Below are 18,232 nucleotides of genomic sequence, written 5' to 3'. Positions count from 1 at the left end.
ACTTGCAATTTCTCATAAATCTATAATAGTTTCAGAATAAAAAATTTTAAAACCAATTTTCTAAGAATCTAGGTGTTTACTTAGAAAGTATGTTTCTTTTTCCTGAAACTCTTGATTGTATTACATTTTATACTTGATGTGAAAATATCACCTACAGCTCTGTCTATTACCCCTTTGACATGTTCTCATTTCTAGAAAACAGGAAAAAGAAGGTCTAACGTGTATGTGAGGAATATTCTTGATAATGCAATAAAGTAAGTAAAATTAGGGCTTATTATATCTATAAGATGGTTATCTTTTGCAATTATTTTGTTGGCTACCTTTCATGGAAGTAGCGTACTTGCTTTGTGTATCCTCAGCAAAATGATGCTGTCATCTTAATGAATGCAGCTGCCTGGGTCCTTTTCTGGAGTTTGATGCTGGGGTTTTTAGCGGAAAAAGTTTATGTTAAACCTTAAAAACTTGCATCCTGGGGATGGATAATTTATAAGAGAAAAGTGGTAAAGAAAGTTCTTATTAATTGAGCACTTAGTGGGGTACAGACAATAGGCTGATTTTAAAAAGTGTTAGCGAGCTCTTATTTTGAAAGCAAATTTTCTGGATAGTGAGTCACTTGAGTGCTACAAGCGTATACCCATTCCAATCTCTGTTCCATTTTCTGTTCCCATTATTTCCAATCACTGAGAGCTGCAATTGTTCTAAATTATTGTCATCGTTTGCACTAAAGGGCTTTGAGTTTTATAATTGCCTAACATGGCTTTCGCCAAGTTGATTAAAGTTTTTGAGGTTTTCAGCATCCTGAGAATAGTTTCTGCCGTGGTTTTATGGGTTTTTAAAGGAGGATATCTTTGTATGGTGTTGTGGCCCCCTTCCCTCCCCTCCCCTCCCCTCCCCTCCCCTTATAAAAATAATGCTTCTTGTGTGAATAACATTGCCTAATTTCTTTTTAGGGTGATTTCTAACCTAGAAGCAAGGAATTTGGGTAAGAAAAGACCTGTAATAAAGCCCTTTGATTTCAGTTAGCGTTTTATTTGTAACACTGTCTTCCACTGTGGGTTGGCAAGAAAATCGCTTCCAACAGTGTAATGAAGGCAGCACCCTTTAATATCTTCCTGTAAGAGTAGCTGCCCAGCTCCTTTCATGTCTGTCTTGGAACCAAGACCTTCAGGGACAGCTGCGAATATGCTTTTGCTGGAGGAGTCCCTGAGTTTTCATTATTTTTCCTAATAGAGTTGATCTAATTGACATGCCCTCTGGCTGTACCTGCAGGATGCACTTTGGCAATTCTCTCGGCTTAGGAATGCTTTCTTTCCAGCTGTCTGATCATACAAGGGCCTTTGGCTTATGTGCTCCTTTCATTTTGGTTGACACTTGGGCACTCACTGGACTAGGTCATAAAGATGCAAAGACAATCCTTCAGGTGAGCACTGTGGTTGTGGAGGAAGAGCGCGGGCTTGGAGCCAGACAGAACTGGACTTAAAGTCTAGCTTAGCCACATCCTAGCTGAGTACTCTAAGGCAAGCCATTTATCCATTTTGCGTGGTCCTCCTCATTGCAAGGGTAAGAAGAAAATGAGAATAAATGGGGTAATGTTTATAGTGCCCAGTACAGCATGTGCTGTGTGAGGGTTATCTGAGGTGGCTGCTTTATCATTAGTGTATGAGGAAGAAATGCTAACACATAATTTCTAAACCAGGTGACAGGTGTTATATAACCACAGGGTACAAGGGCAAGGGCTAGGTCAGGAGTGGTTAGAGGAAAGTCTTGACAAACAAGGAGGACTTAGCTGGTTGAAACTGTGGGGAGAGAATGCTAAGCATAGACAGGTATAGGCCCTTTTGTGGTTTTGTCTGTGGAACTCTTTCATGGCTCATAAAGGTCAGCCTCCACTTAAAAAGCTGTTTTTATATCCCACTTGTGTTTTATGGACCTGGATGTTAAGGTATATGTTGGGTGTCCTAATGGAAATTATTTTATATAGTGTGTTGCTGCACATCGCACAGCTGTGCATTCAACCCACATGAACAGTTATGGTGAACTTGTCATCCAGCCCGGGCTGACAGAGCCTGGGCTCACTGAACAGCCCTGTAGAAACCAGCCTCTGTCCCTGTATGTACGTGGTCATCCATGTCTTAAGCCAGAGGTTCTGCCAGTAACGCTAGGCAGGAGTCCTGCCCAGTGCATGGGGGTGTGAATGTGTGTGATTCAGGGTTTTTGCAATATGGGAAGTGTTGCTGGCTGGTTTATGTTTCAGTTGTGCCCACCCTCCCACCCCATTAGAGCTCCCCCTGCTCGTGTCCCTCAGGCCTGCTTGCATCCTATTACTAGTCATTCTCTTTTGACGCACTTTTGGGAACTCGCTCCTTCCTCTCACGTGCTTCGCTTTGTGCTAGTTTCCTAGGAAAAATGCTGCCACTGCCAAAACAAAATACTCTGTGTGAAATTCAGGGCTGCTGGGCTCAAGGTCTGAATCATTTCATCTTAATCATGAGGGTTGTAGAGGATCCAGGTAGGACTTCTCCCAAAGCATCAGGAGACATCCATGCCTTTCCACAAGGAGTCATCAGCCCACGGACTAGGGTAGTTCTGCTCTGTTGACCAGCACTGTGCTTCAGGTATCTGGAATAGAAAGAGTGGAGCACAAAGGTGCAGTTAGAGAAATGTTAGAGCAGACCTTCCAATGAGACTGTTTTCCTGTCCCTATAGTTATGCTGGTGTGGTGAGAGTCATGGTGGAGGAAGTGCCATTTGATTTAAACTTACGTGTCACTTTTCCATCTTGATCTAGTTACCTTTTCAGTCTGATAACTTGTGCCAATTAGTATTATTGCCACAGTAATTGACTGGTCCCTTCAACTAAATAACTCCCAAAGACACTGAACTATGGCAGGTCAGAAAGAAGGGAGTCAAGTGATCCTTCCACCAAGTCCCTGTCCCTGGGTTTATGGCCCTCTTGGGGTTAAGAGAGGGCCCAAGTCACTCTGTCTCCAGTGAAGCAGAGGTTCTTAGACAGTGGTGAATTTCATGTTAAAGAGAAATCAAAGCCCGAGCCTGTTGGTGTTGGAAAATGTGTTCCTTGCTGTCTTTCTGCCTGCCTGCTTGGGTCTCTACCTCTCTCTGTTGCACGAGCTCTCTGCATGTCACTCGAGTGATAAGTTCAGTTTGCAGGGCTAGGTCACACTTGCCTAGTGAAAAATTTTTATCAGGGAAGTGTTATGTTTTCCCAATGACTCAGAGAAGGGAAACCCAGGCCAATTCCTCTTTCTTCTAGCCCATTTCCTGTAAATCACCCTGCTTCACAACTGCTCTGTTTAGTTTCAGAGCCAAGATTGACACCTCTCTTCCAGGAAGAAGACAACCATCAGAGGCTGCTTCTGGGGCTGGTAAGTGTTCTGTGGGCTGTTTAGGTGCTGGCAAACAATGAGCTCCAAGAAAAAGGGGAAGGACTAGATTATACTTTTCATCCTGATCTTGTTTTTCATTCATGCTTTCAACACATAGTTGTGGCCAGTCATGGTGGGCCCTGTGTGTTCAATGATAAGGAATACATAAATGATTTTTGCATGCTTGGAATTTGTAATCTAGTGGGAGAGACCTACATTAATCAATCACCCCAATAAATATATAATTTCAAAAAATCATAAGGAAATGTAGAACATTGAGAGTGTTTAAAACAAGGAAAAAGCAACATCTCTGGCATGTGTATTTAGGATTTAAAATAAGACAGAATAAAGTATTATTTCTCAAGAAGTCCTACTACTAGGAAGATCAAAGAAATATAAGTCAAATAAATTAATTGAAGAGAAGAATTGATAAATAAAACCCCAAATCTCTAAAAGACTGATTAGAGACATCTGGAAATTCTAATAAATATTTTTAGTACCGTGCAGGGTTAGGAATGGGATAACCTATTACTTTAGATACAACAAGGTAAAATATATGAGAAAAAATTGTATAAATACATATAAGTTAAAAATTCTAGTTAAACAAAGTTTTCTTGGCAAATAGAATGATCAAAGTTGTGCTAAGAACTAGAAGACCCGAAAGCACAATGCCATAAAATAATTTGAAAAAAAGTCAAAAATTATCTCCAAAAAGGGCCCCAAGTTATTGAGTTAGTTCTTTCAAACGTTTAAGGACTAGATTATTCCCTAGTTATATAAAGTATTTTTGAAAACAGATGGGAAGTTTCTTCATCACTTAAAAAAGCCAGCATAACCTTAAAACCAAAATCTGACAATGACCACTTTTACTTATTAATAAAGATAGCACAAGCTTGATTAAAATACTTTCTAGTGGTCTATTTGAAAGTACCATGTGGCCAAATGGAGCTCTTTCTAGGAAGGCTTAATATTAGGAAATATATTAATGTGATTCATCACATCACTAGATCAAAAAGGAAAAGATGATAATCTCCATAGGTGCTAAAAGTTGATAAAAGTAAAAATCCACTCCTGGAGTATACTAACTCAATAAGACAAAAACTAATGTAATACTAATAGCCAATTTCCATCTTACTGGAAAACTGGAGGGAGTCCTATTAAAATCAGAAAGAAGTTAAGAATCCTTGCTATTTTCACTAAAATTTTACATGGTTCTGGAAATTCTAGCCAATGCAATAAGAAACAAAAGTAAAAGAAGATGCTAAGATTGTATAATGCAACAAACAAAAAAAAAATTGGGAAAATGGAAAGTAAAGAGCAAATCAGTAAGCTGGTGATTCCATATCTATTTCCTTTTTTTTATTAGGATTACCCTGTCAGAAAAGATAATAAGAAATAATATCTCATTTCCAAGTCCTTAGCATCTAGATTTAATAACATTACAAGCAAAAAGCTAAAAAAATTTTTTTGATAGTTGTCTAAGTCAGCAGTCCCCAACTTTTTTGGCACTAGGGACCGGTGCACCTATGAGAATCTAATGCCTGATAATCTGAGGTGGAGCTGAGGCGGTGATGCTAGCACTGGGGAGTGGCTGCAAATGCAGATGAAACTTTGTTCGCTGTGTGGCCTAGTCTGTAGCTCAGGGGTTGGGGACCCCTGGACTGAGCAATTCACTTGACAAAGTAAAGAGGCATGGGGCTGGCATTACAGATATCTGAATGTGTTGTCGATCTACAATGACAGAAACAACATGGTGCTTGTACAAAAACAGACAGCCAGTAGACCTAGTTTAAAATAAAATCATTATGTTTGATACATGAGGCGTTTAAAAATCAATGTGGAAAGAAATTTTAATCATTCAGTCAGGGTTGCCTGATTTTTAAAAGAAAATTAAGTTAGATTCCTCTTATAGGTGACTTAAATTTTCATCTTTATATCTATTACAGAAAAATTGAAAAGCACAAAAAAGTATGCATTATATCTTTAAAAAATTTAATTTTTAAAAGCCTGATTAATTAGCACATGCAGGAGACTGAATTGAGATAATATACCGCTCTGTCTTGGGCCAGATTGCCAAGGGCTAAGTTTTACTCAGAGTGTCAAATAATTAAACCTGCTAAAATGGAAGATAGGTGCACATGCAAAGTCAATTGTACAATATCCACGGGTTGTTTATTGGTGCAAAGATCTCTTTAGCCAGGAAAGTCTCAAGCTGAGCAGGGGGTCTAGGCAAAAGGGGGAAAAAACGGAGTTAGAAGGAGAAGGAGACAGAAAAGTAAAAAGGTGGGGAGGGCTAAGAATGCCACACTGATTGGAGAGTCCTGAGGATGATCATAACAGAGCGGATATAGAAACAAGCCCATTTAGAGGCACTAGAATGACTATTTCATTACCTTTGCTTGTTGGGCTGTGCAGAATTCTGTAGCCACTGTGTGGAGGAAGGTGCCTGATGCATTTGCTTTTTACTCCTGCCTCTGTCTGTCCTTCTAAATACCCCGAACCATCCTCTCATCCAATTAGCACAGCCATTCCATGTTTAGAGTTGTTCCTGTTAATTTTCCAGAGCCAGGAACTTAGACTTCAATTCTTTGGTAGATCTCAAGCTTTTGACTTGTAAGTTAGTGACTTCCAGGGACTTGTTTTGGAGAACTCTCCTCAGGGCCTGGAGCCTGACTCTCAGCTCCTCCTTGGGCTTTGGGTGAATCAGAAGTAATTCCTCTTGAGGAAAACATTGGCACCCCCTGATTTATTCCCATCAGAAGATTGAGGGTTATGTATTTCTGCTGGTGGGATCTTCAGGCCCAATATTTTTCATATTGATAAGGAACATTAATAAGTGGATCTAATTTAAACCAGTTGCAAGTGTGAGTGGGTAGGTTGTGATTTATCTAATCTATATCCTGTTTTCAGATGGTGTCTGAACTAAAAGATCACCTTTTGAGACACCTACAAGGTGTAGAAAAGAAGAAAATCGAACAGATGGTTCTGGATTACATTTCAAAACTGGTTAGTTTTGTTTTTGTTTTTTACCCCCGGCCTCTGGTATATAGTTCTCAGTATGTGGTTCGGTATGTTCTTCAATTTAGGTTTTTGGAGATCTCCCATTCTCAAACCAGTATATTTGGTGCTATAGATTGAGGAAAGGGGGACAAAATTCCAGAGAGAACTCGATTTTGAAAGCAGCTTATTGCACTCACTTCAAATAGTGATTATAATATGCTCATGAAAGCACAGAACAGTGATGGGAATAGCATAGTCACCAAATGTTTGCATCTTGGCATCTTTTAGTTCCTTATTAAACAATAGGTAATGATTTCTGTACATGGAGGTTTATGCAGACATGAGAGAACTTGAGCTTCAATTCTTAATTAGCTCCAACACTCCAATTAGGCCAGATTCCAGCTCAGTTGTATAAACACTACCACATTTGAATCTGCTGATGAGATTGGCAGCCCATCTACCAGGTAGCCATCTTTTGAAATTGTGTGATCCAAATTAAGAACACCAGTTCATGTATAAATAGAAGTGATGTTGAGGCTATCCTGAGTCTTTCAAAAAGCATATGGAATTGAGGCCTGTCCTTGCTTAGAACATAGAAATAATATGCTGGACAAATTTCTAAGAGTATTTAAATGCACAGAAAGAGCACTCCTTTTCTCCAAGTTTGAGTCAAGTCTAATATGTAAATGAACCACTAAGCAAACATATGTTTTTGCATTGAACTTTGGAAGATTAGTTAAATTTATTAGCTATGACCCTCATTTAATTTCATGCCTAATTTTAAAAGTTCCTCATTTATGTAGTTACTAGTGTCTGTTTTTAAAATAATGTCTTTGAATTTTTACAGTAAGGTTTGAGTTTGATAGTTTTAAGTAGGTTAGGAGAGGTTGGTATTTTCATATACTGATATTTATAATCAAGGCATTCAAACTTTCTTACATAATTTTCCTTCACAATAGAACTATACTGAAGGAGCTCACATAACAGGCCTAAAGCGAATCCAAGTACATTTGACCTTCACTGATGGACAAGGGCCTGTAAGCCAGGCTGGGGAAGCTTAGCTGGGGCACTGCCCACACTGACAGAGGGCACTCTGTTAGACTCTGGTGGGCATTTTCAGTCTTTCCATTTTGGATTCCAGTGTCTCAGAATTGACCTCAGGAAGGCTGGTTCTGTATCCGGGCACAGCCTGAATGCCAGCTGTCCCGACCGTGACTGTTAGAGCTGGGGAAGGACAGCTTCGAGCCCCTGAGGGAAAGGGGATGAGCAGAGGTTAACGGACTACCTTTTCCCTCCAGCTGGATCTCATTTGCCAAATACTGGAAACCAGTTGGAAGAAACATAATCTTCATCCCCGGGTTCTCCACTTGTACGCAAGTATTTCTCACTCTTATCATGGTGTGAAAAATAGCCCAAATAACCCCTATTGCTCTCTGCTTTAGCAAAGCCTCTTTTGACACTTACCAGTTGAAAGCAATTTGCACCAGCTCTGACACTTTTTTTCTTAGTTATGTACTCAGCATTGAAAATTATACCTCCATTACTTCACCCATCCTCTTTCCCTGTCATATGGTTGATGAAGAGGGAAGGGCACATGAATTCAGTACTGCCATGGAGGGGAATTTAAGTTAATATAATTTCTCACTTATGTGCCTGCTGTCTGCTTAGATTCTAGGCATCAGGCTGATGGTCACCATCCTATTTTTGAGGCTTTCTGTAGTGCATAGCCTTTCATGACTAGCATGGATTCCATGTATGTGTGGTACTCAGAACCACTGCTTAAACAAGGGTGTTTGAAGATGAGCTCCCCGGCTGACACGCTGCTTTGGTATTTCTCCAGCAATAGGCAGGCTAGTGCTGCTGAATTTGCAGTCTTCCACATCATGACCAGGATTTTAGAAGCTACTAACAGTTTGTTTTTACCTCTGCCTCCTGGTAAGTCTTGGCTCTTTTATCCTTCATTGTAATAAATTTGTTCTTTCTTCTTCACATGGTCCCTGAACTTTGGGACATTATGAGTTTAAGGATGAGACCTCCTATGTCTGAGAAATTGCATGTCTTGTGTCACTGTGAGAGGTGGGCCTGAGGTTGGTCTCTGATGACCAGATCTCCCCTGATTATTAAACTATACTATAGTTTGTCACTAACTTTAGAGAGCCTAAACTGTCCCCTATGCAACTTTCTAAGATACTTTGAACCAGCAGAGCTAATTCAAGGAGATCTTTCTCTGATATCTGTAGGCCTCGTTTGTCTGATCAAGAAAGTTAACACACAGAAGGAAGAAGGTCTGGCTGAGTTTCAAAACTGAGCTGATGCTTACATGCTTAGAAGCCTACAATTTCCCTTAAGATTTTGAAATAGGACCAAATCAGGCCTCAAAACACCCTTGACACATATGTATACAGTCATTCATTTAATTGGTCATTTAATCGACTAACATTTGTTGAGCAATTATTACATGCCAGATACTGTGCTAGAAATTAGAGCAGTTACAAAATTAACGAAAATCTAGTTGGGAAGATGTGCATATAAATTGGTAATCATTATAAGAAACAAATAAGCTCCTATTTGCTATAAACTACCTGCCTTATGTTCATTACATAAAAGCCCTGTTGTAAGCTTTATGATAACTATCACAACATAATATTGATATATATATAGAGAGAGATATACCAATTTTTAATATATTTTTAGATAATTCTTTTTTTTTTCAATTATAGTTGACATGCAATATTATATTAGTTTCAGATATACAACATAGTGATCAGATATTTGTATACCTGACAGTGTGATCTCCCTGATATGTCTAGTCCCCATCTGGCACTGTAACATAGTTACTACAATATTATTGATTACATTTCCTATGCTGCACTTTACATCTTCATGACTTTTCTTTTATAACTGGCAATTTATACTTCTTAATCCCTTTCACCTTTTTCACCATTCCCCCCAACCTCCCTCCCATCTGGCAATCATCAGTTCTCTGTATCTATGAGTTTGTTTCTGTTTTCTTTGTTTGTTTATTCTGTTTTTTAGATTCCACAGGTAAGTGAAATCATATGGTATTTATCTTTCTCTGACTTATTTCATCTAGTATAATACCCTGTTGTCGCAAATGGCATGATTTCATTCTTTTTTTATGGCTAATATTCCATTGTATATATGTACCACTTCTTCTTTATTCATATGTCTATTGATAGACACTTAGGTTGTTTCCATATCTTGGCTATTGTAAATAATGTTGCAGTGAACATAGGAGTGCATGTATCTTTTTAAATTAGTGTTTTGGATTTCTTCAGACAAATACTGAAAAGTAGAATTGCTGAGTCATATAGTGTTCTATTTTTAATTTTCTGAAGAATCTCTCTACTGTTTTCCATAGTGCTGCACCAATTTACAATTCCACCGAAAGTGAACGAGGTTCCCTTTCCTCCACATCCTTGCCAACACTGTCGTTTGTCAATTTATTGGTAATATATTAGCCAGTTTAATTTAATTAATCATAAATATCCAACCATCCACCCATCACTAATTCATTCTTTTATTTGTTCATCTTAAGCCAACATATTATGGTACCCATTTTGTGCCAGGGACTGTTATAAGTACTTTACATAAATAAACACACTTAATTTTTATAACAATCCTAAGTGGTGGGAGCTTAAATTGAACCACATTAAAATTATGACCAACAAAAATGGCACTTTCATATGGTTTCACTTAATATTATTTCCACTTAAAGATGGTGAAATCGAGACACAGAAAATTTAAAAGTAACTCTCCTAAAGTCACATAGCTATTAAGCAACAGAACCAGTATTAAAACCTTGGCAGTCTGGCTCCAAAATCTGTGCTTTTAATTATTCTGTGCTGCCTTTTGAATTTTATATTACAGTTGAATTAGTTGATGCTGAAACTTTGGCTATTTATGGGCCCAGAAAATCCCCATAGCATGTTTCAACGTCTCTGCATTTGTGATATAGCTGATACATTTTGGAATCCTTCATACATTCTCTGTCTACACATCTTATAAGGTTTCTTTGTAGTGGAATTACAAAAGGAGTTTAACTTTGTAGGAATCTGAAAATGACCATTCTTGAGGAGAATGGTTAGTTTTAAATGATCCCAATCAAATATGAATTGCGAGGTGCCCTCTAGAAAGAGTGAAGGGACTGCATGAAAACTATAGATGGATTTCTGGCTTAAATTCTTAATTATTTGTGATTAATGCAAAAGAATTAGTAGAGCAATGGGCTGATACTTTCAAATTTGTTCACCACGGATATTCAAGCTCCTTTTGTAAATAAATGAAACTGACTTACTAGGGACAATATTATTCCTGAGAGATCATAAAAATTCACTTTCTGCAGAACATCGCATTCTTTCACAGGGATGGATAAAGAGGGAAAATACAGAAAAATATTATCCATAGTGATTGAGAATTACTTTGAGTCGACTTAATGGCTTGTGTCCGTGGGTCAAGTAAGGAAGAGCAGTTTTGATCCTTTTCTCTATAATATTTGTTTTCCTCACGTGACATGGAAATAGAAGTGAATTGACGTTGGATCATGTGTGTGCATGCATGTGTGTGTAAATACAGGATTTTTTTTCAGGTACATGTGTAAATGTACATGCTTTCCAGGCCTACTGGACTAGCGAAAACTGTCTTAGTTCTCAGTATCAGCAACTTATAACCAAAATTGGTTAAAGAAAAAAAAGGAAGAGGACTGCAAAAAGGAAGTCAGGATTTAGAGCTGGAGCATTTGCAGTTTAAAGGGACCTGCGTTCCCCTCACTGGCAAGAGGAGGTCAAGACCCCTAAAGGATGAGGACATGAGTTGGCTGGAAAAGCTCTCTACTTCTGAACTGATGCCTACTTTTAGCCAATTTTCTCTGTTGCTTAGCACCGACATGCAGAGAGGAGGCCAAGAACTGAGTGTTGAATTTGGGACTGTGCCCTAGGGATAGAGGATGAAGAGACCAGGGATCTTTAGGACATGGACACAGGGCTGGAGAGGAATTTTGCGTCCAGAGTCTGTAGGACACCTTTTATTCAGAAATAATTTTGTAACTTTTTGGAATCTTAGGAAGAATGTCCTAATACATTTGGAAAATCTCATGTTGTTAGTTAGTAAAATCACTATGTTTTTTGGATTCAGGGAAGCTAGTGGACTCACCCGTTGTCAGCCCATTAACATCTGCTAGTAGGCAGTCTGTACCTTATTTGACCCTTGATGTTGCCAGGACTTGGGACTCAGGTCCCTCACACTTATGATTCATGTGCTCAGAGAGAGAAAACCCCATGATTTGTCTGAATTCAAGTTCATGCTCTTTGGAAATGATTTCTTTGTCACGTAAGACTAGGCCGTGATTCTTTGTCATTCCCTCCCCCACCCAGTAGTTTCCAAGGCTGTACTGTTGCCATGCCTCTCTTGCCCCTTCCCTCCTCTTTCAGCATCAACGGCTTCATTATCTCTTGCACAGGTTCATGCCATAGCCTCCCAAAAGGTCTTTGTACCTCCTGTAGCAAACTGGTATGTTAGTCCATTCTTTGCTTATTGCTGTTTTAATATTCCAAAAGTAAAGCTCAAATCCTTTTCCCGTCCTGCTTAAAAACTTTTCAGTTCCTCCCCCAAGTCTACTAAATAATAAATTCTTTCCGTCATTCAGCATTCAATCTCTGTCACAAGTACTTGGAGCACCCTGCACTTTTCTTTCATATAACTGGTCACATTAATAAATATATATTCATGTTTGTGATTATTTGATCATCTGTCTCTCCATCAGACTGGAAGGTAGATGGGAGTAGCAGTTGTATCTGTTTTGTTCATTGTTGTTCACTCAGTCCCTTGCCTGGTGTATGGAAGGGATTTGTTAAATTAACTTTTTTGATCTTACTTCCTATCATTCCTCTCGCATACTAGATTTTTAACTCAGCCAGACCACTTAATATTTTCTGAATATAACCCATACTTTCTCGCCTTTGGGCCTCTGTTATTATTGTTCTGTTAACACAGCTACCAGTCATTGGGGCAGGATCACATTATGGTTAGAAGCCTAGGCTACAGCCTGTGTCCATATTTCACTCTTGCCACTTACTATCGATATGATGAGTTGCTGAAACTGGGTGAGTTTTGTAGCTCCTGTGACTGTTTCCCCATTTATAAACTGAGAATCAGGTGGTTCTCACATCAGAGAGTTGTATGAAGATCAAGTGAGCCAATGTGTAGATTGAAGGCTTCAGTACACATTTGATGTTAGTCACTGATGCTATACCCTGGGCCATGCTCATTATAGACCAGCTCAGGTCCTCAAAGTAGCCCTCCAGGAAAAGTACTGGCAGCTCCATCTGAGGATTGAGGAAATGAGGCTCACAAAGGCTTAATTATATCTGCAGCTAGTAAGCAGCATGGCAGGTTTCCAGCCTTGGCCTGTTCATGTGAACCTAGCTTTTTCTAATGTCTCTCCTCTGTCTTTCTATATTCTCCTGTCTCATTTCCACCCTCAGTAATTGAATTTACCCTTCACATATCTTCTCACATGCTATCTTTTCCAAGAAGGCTTTTTTGATTCTCTTCTGGTCTGAATGTTGTTTTATCATTTATTAGTAATAGTGCCCTTAGAGCACTAGGTTTCTGAGTATTTGAGGATTCCTCTCCATGAGACTGAGGTTTGAGAGAATGTCTTCCTCTCTATTGAATTCTTATGGATTTACTATCTGACCATATCATTTTAATTCTTCTTTTATGTAATTTAGTCCAAATATACCCTAAAAGCCTTTACATAGGGAATTACCAGACAACAGGCATATAAGCTGTCCCCTTCTGGTCCAGATTTTTTCCTAAAGGAATAGGAAAGGTCCCTATTCCTTTCATCCTGGGCATATGGAGTTTGAAGGTCTGTAAATCGTTCTCTTTTGTCAACTTAACGTAGAATTGCAAACCTGTTAAACTGTAGAACTATTTTTCATGGAGCAGGCCTTGCACTCTTTTTCTCTTTTTGCCTAGGAAGGGACACGAAGTAAAGAGAACACATACTTGTTGGGAACTTATTCTATACCCAGCACAATGCTTAGTCTTGATAATATAAAGGAGGAAACTTGGACCTTGTCTTCGAGCAGCATTTATTTGACTCTAGGCACTTAGCTAAGTGCTTTATTAACATCATCAATTTCCATCTGTCTGGAAGTCTAGAGATGCTGACTGACTCTATCTACTCTCCTGGATTTCTCATCCTAGGTTTTCATACTCTGCACACGATCCTTGGTGTCCACTGTCTCCCTTTGCATAGCCTGCTGCATTACATTGATAATGGAGTGTTGCTTCTCACAGAAACAGCTGTCATAAGGCTCATGAAAGGTAAGAGGCTCTTAGTTTGCCAGAGTGCAAGTTCTACTCTGAGTACCACCAGGGCTGGCTTTGAGGGGTTGTGAACTGGGTCACACAAGACCCTGCCACACTCAAAAGGGCCCCATACTTAGTTTAATGCTTTGCATCAAATCCTGAAACAATATTTGAACAATGGGCTCTTAATTTGTTGTTTTTTTTGCATTGGGTGCCACAGATTATACAGTTGGTCCTTCTGAGGACAGTTCATTTCTTGTAACCATCCTTCATGCTAATTGAAAGTGACTTTTCTCTTCAAGGGACCCCAAATGGCTTCTCAATCCACACACAGCTATTAGGTTTCTTTTCTTTACATGAGGGCACTTAAGGATAGGAGACTCTGAAGGCTTGTTTCTCAGGAAAATGTCATAAAATGGCTTACTTTCAGCTGTTTAATTCTATCATTGCAGTTAGACTTGAAATGCAAGAAAAATTAGAAATGCAGTGCTTAAGTGAATTTGAACTTTAAATAAGGTCTGTAGTTTATTAATCACTCTCACTTAAGTGGTTCAGTCGTGGTATTTTATAGAAGAGTTTTGTCAATATACATTAAAATATTTCCAATTCTTCAAGGTGCTTCTGTTTTAAGTTAGTAAAATTTTTTTTTGTGACTGGCAGCCTGTTCCATGATATATATCAACAGCTTCATTTAAAAATGCCTTTTATTCAGAGAGACACGAACTAAAATTTTCGCAGTTGTTAGATTTAGTTTGAGAATACAAAATTGGGATATGTGTTAGGGTGAAGCACCGAAGTATTCTTGCCTTGTTAAAGGCAAGAATTATTAAAACAGAGATTTCTGTTTTGTTTGCCAATCTAACTTTCTCGTAGATCTGGACAACACAGAGAAAAATGAAAAACTAAAATTCAGCATCATTGTGCGGCTTCCTCCGGTAATCCTGAATTATATTTTATTTTCTCCCTAAGCCTTGGCATGAACCTCCCTCAATTTCTTCTTGCAAAAAGAGCATTTACTTGATTTGGGCTAAAGTCAATTAAATTGTTTCACTTTTCAGCCCTTTCCAAGAAATCCCATCCATCCCCACCCTCTGTCTGTGGCTCCTCGCTGGCCTCCAAAGTGCTTGCTCCTCTGGCTTTGTACTGGCTTGGCACAGCCCACCTAAATCAGACGTTTTTCTCTTCTTAGGAAGCTGCACTAATACATCTGTGAGTCTGAGGGGAGGGAGAGGGGAAACATGTGCTTTTGGCATTTAAACTGATAAGAAAGTTAAATACAGGTGAGGTCAGAAAGTTCTGGAACTGCATTTCCTCCCACTGTCATTTCCACCAGGGCAGGAAAACATTCTTAGGTCGAAGGAAGAATGAGAAACATGAGAGAAAGGGTTATACAAGCACTCCTTGTTTCTGTGGGAGATATTAGCTCTCAGAGTCAAAAATACTATGAAAACATGAAATTTCACAGCAAGGTCTTCAGAGCCTCTGACTCCTCAAACTTCTTGACTCTGAGAGTGTGGCCAACTCTGTGCATGGTTTACATACCTTGTGCACTTGTAACTCTGGCATGATCCTCCCGCGGAGGGATATCCATTGCCTTTCTGGACCTAATGAGCTTGCTTTGTAGTACCCTCTCCCCCTTGCATGCTCACTAAAGCAAAAGCAAGAACAATAAAAAGCATATTTTCCATGACTAGATCTCTTTGGGGATTGTCTTCAAACATTTAGATTGGTCTCTAAATTAGATTTTTTTTTTGCCTCATACTCTTAGGGAATTAAAATTTTCTGGGCAAGACATTAGCAGAGAACATGCCTATAACCTTTAGTTTCCTATCAAAACATCATTTAGTGTTGGCATTCAAACCCCCACTTTCTAAGAGTAGCAGATGAACTCCATTTCCGAAAAAGAATTTGGCAACATCAGTATATAAACTTCTTTTCTTAGGGTTGCATTTAACTAAGTATATATTCAAAATTCAGAAGCATACCTCCTAGGTAATGGCCTTTCTCCAAAGGTCATTAACCATAAAGGGCCTTTTAGACTAACTAGCTACTTTGGAATAATATTTTTTAAATTGTGAATTGATATAAAGTATATTTACTTAATGCAGTGTGCACTATATTCTCAAATATATATTTTTCCATCCTTTTTTTTTTATTATTGACTATATCTTTTAGAGTAGTTTAGGGTTCACAGCAAAATTGAGTGGAAGGTACAGAGACTTCTCATGTACCACCTGCCCGCACACATGCATAGCCTCCCCCATCATCAACATCACCTGTCAGAATGGTCCATTTGTTACAATTAATGAACCTACATTGACGCATCACAATCACCTAAAGTCCATAGCTAACTTTAGGGTTCATTGTTGGTGTCATTCATTCTATGAGTTTGGATAAACGTATGAGATGCAGCCATCAGTATGAGATCATATTGAGTATTTTCACTGCCCTAAAAATTCTCCTTGACCTATTTTCAATTTGCATTATAGGTTATTGGTCAGAAGATCTGTCGACTTTGGGATCATCCTATGAGTTCTAACATTATTTCCCGAAACCACGTGAAGCGACTGCTTCAGAACTATAAGAAACAGGTGAGTTGGTATGAAAGCACAGCCCCACTAAATGTTTCTTGGATACTATTTGCTTATTTTAGCATATCTATATGGAGAGCAATTATAGTTCTTGCCACTTTTTAAAAAAAGTTCGTACTTATTTTGGAGTCAACTAATACGGAAGCAGTTTCCTTTTTAGCCTCAGAGTTCTATGATTGACAAGTCATCATTCAGTATAGAATTTCTGCCTCTGAACTACTTCATTGCAACATTGACAGATATAGAATCCTCCAATCAAGGTAATGCATTCCTCTGTTCTCTCAGTTTTTCTGCTTTACCCTTGACACATTAATCAGTCCCTATTCACTTCTGTGTACCCATTTCTTTCCAAAATACCCCTTATAAGTAGGTTCTTATTGCAATTGGTTTTTCCTAGCAATATATAGTTTACCTAGAGTAAGTTAAATTACCAAAGAAAAAATCACCTCTGAGGTTTTAAAAGGGTCTAAGTGGTTAAAAACCTATTTGGTTGATGTGAATGACCTTTCTTGGTGCTGAGGTTTAATAAATTTTAACAACACATTCTCAGAATAATGTGTTTTGTTAAAATATTAAATAATTATTTCAATGAGCTGTGGGCACAGCATTATAAATATTCCAAGGCTTCACAATAACTCTTTTCTTTCTCTCTTTTTTATCCAGCTCTGTATACTTTTGAAGGACATGACAATGTGGATGCAAAATTTGTGGAGGAAGCAGCTCTGAAACACACCACAATGCTTTTAGGCTTATGAAAAAGAAAATACAATTATATCAGCTTCCAATTTTTAATCTTGTTCATAGCTCTACTTCTAGTGAGAATTCTTTGGCAATAATTGAAATTGGTGGCCCAAATCAGAATAAATTGTTGACCCATCTGAATTTCAGTTTGGTACTTGTTCAGATGGAACTAAACTGCTGTACCTCATCCCAGTTTTTAACAGCAGATGTGGAGAAATGACAAACTGTCCAAGGTGGCAGGCAATGGCATAAATGATGCTCTTCCTAGGGGCTTATCTTCCTTGTGGCTTCATAGGCCAAAAGCTGGTTTCTGTTGCACTCAAATAAAATAGGTTTTATAAATGTAGAGAAAAATGCTTAGAAAAACAGAAACTGGATGTGTCATCAACAATAACATATGACAAGTAGAAAACTTAAATGTTGCATAAAAACCATATTTGGAAAGAGGATACTTTTTAAAAAACTGAATTCGGACTAAGTCAAATCTGCTATTTCCAGTATAGAATAATTTATAACACTCAGCAGTTTGTATATACAGTATTTAGAGTAGGATTTGTCTTTGTGATGGTTCAGATGGAACTATATTTAATATTGTAAGCTTTTTGTATTTATAAATGTTTGATTTAGAAATATCTTAAAAAAACAAAACACTGCAAGTTTTGGCCTGACTCTTTTGTTCTTCGAACAGAGACTTTTTTTTTCCAGCCAGAAACATGAGTCCATGAACATGTTTCCCCAGAGGACCCCATAACATCTAACTAGCTCTCCCACTTTTTCCTGTCTCTTTTACAGCGACTTCGTTCTGATCCACAAATACAGTTACTGCTTGGGGGCAGCCCATCACTCTTTGCTTTTTTCCTCTTTTCATACTGTTTCCCTCGGTGACCCTGCGAAACTTTAATCACTATACATATCACTAGCCGATATATTAATTCAACTTCTTTTCTAATATCATCATTGTGTTCTCAAAATTGTCCTCTCCTACAGAATTCCCATTTTTGGTCAAATACTTCATGGTCACTGAGGCTCAAAATCTTAGAGCTGTATCAGCAAGGCAGTGTTGATTTTTTTCTCTTGATAAGGTCATTATTTTTCATGCCCTACCCTTTTCTTTTCACACCTGATTGATTTGCTTTCTAAAGTAATTTATCTGACTTATATTTGAGATAAACACTAGTTT

At 38.4% G+C, this 18,232-nt stretch overlaps 1 protein-coding gene across 2 annotated transcripts in view; it reads left to right on the top strand.

Annotated features, from left to right (window-relative positions):
- Window positions 1–17,708, top strand: part of GSAP (gamma-secretase activating protein) — an 81,771-nt gene extending 64,063 nt beyond the window's left edge. For both annotated transcript variants that reach the window (XM_011365233.2, XM_023533649.1), the window contains 9 exons: window positions 3,315–3,382; window positions 6,293–6,388; window positions 7,681–7,751; window positions 8,223–8,317; window positions 13,616–13,735; window positions 14,594–14,655; window positions 16,210–16,311; window positions 16,472–16,571; window positions 16,975–17,708. In XM_011365233.2, the coding sequence (XP_011363535.1) occupies window positions 3,315–3,382; window positions 6,293–6,388; window positions 7,681–7,751; window positions 8,223–8,317; window positions 13,616–13,735; window positions 14,594–14,655; window positions 16,210–16,311; window positions 16,472–16,571; window positions 16,975–17,066 (806 nt within the window). In that variant the 3' untranslated portion in view covers window positions 17,067–17,708. The remainder of the gene's footprint in view (window positions 1–3,314; window positions 3,383–6,292; window positions 6,389–7,680; window positions 7,752–8,222; window positions 8,318–13,615; window positions 13,736–14,593; window positions 14,656–16,209; window positions 16,312–16,471; window positions 16,572–16,974) is intronic.
- Window positions 17,709–18,232: the final 524 nt, after the last annotated feature.

This window comes from Pteropus vampyrus, unplaced genomic scaffold (assembly GCF_000151845.1).
Source record: "Pteropus vampyrus isolate Shadow unplaced genomic scaffold, Pvam_2.0 Scaffold107, whole genome shotgun sequence".
In the NCBI taxonomy this organism is placed as follows: Eukaryota; Metazoa; Chordata; class Mammalia; order Chiroptera; family Pteropodidae; genus Pteropus; species Pteropus vampyrus.
The sequence above is the reverse complement of the archived record's forward strand: the minus strand, read 5'-3'. Positions and strand labels throughout refer to the sequence as shown.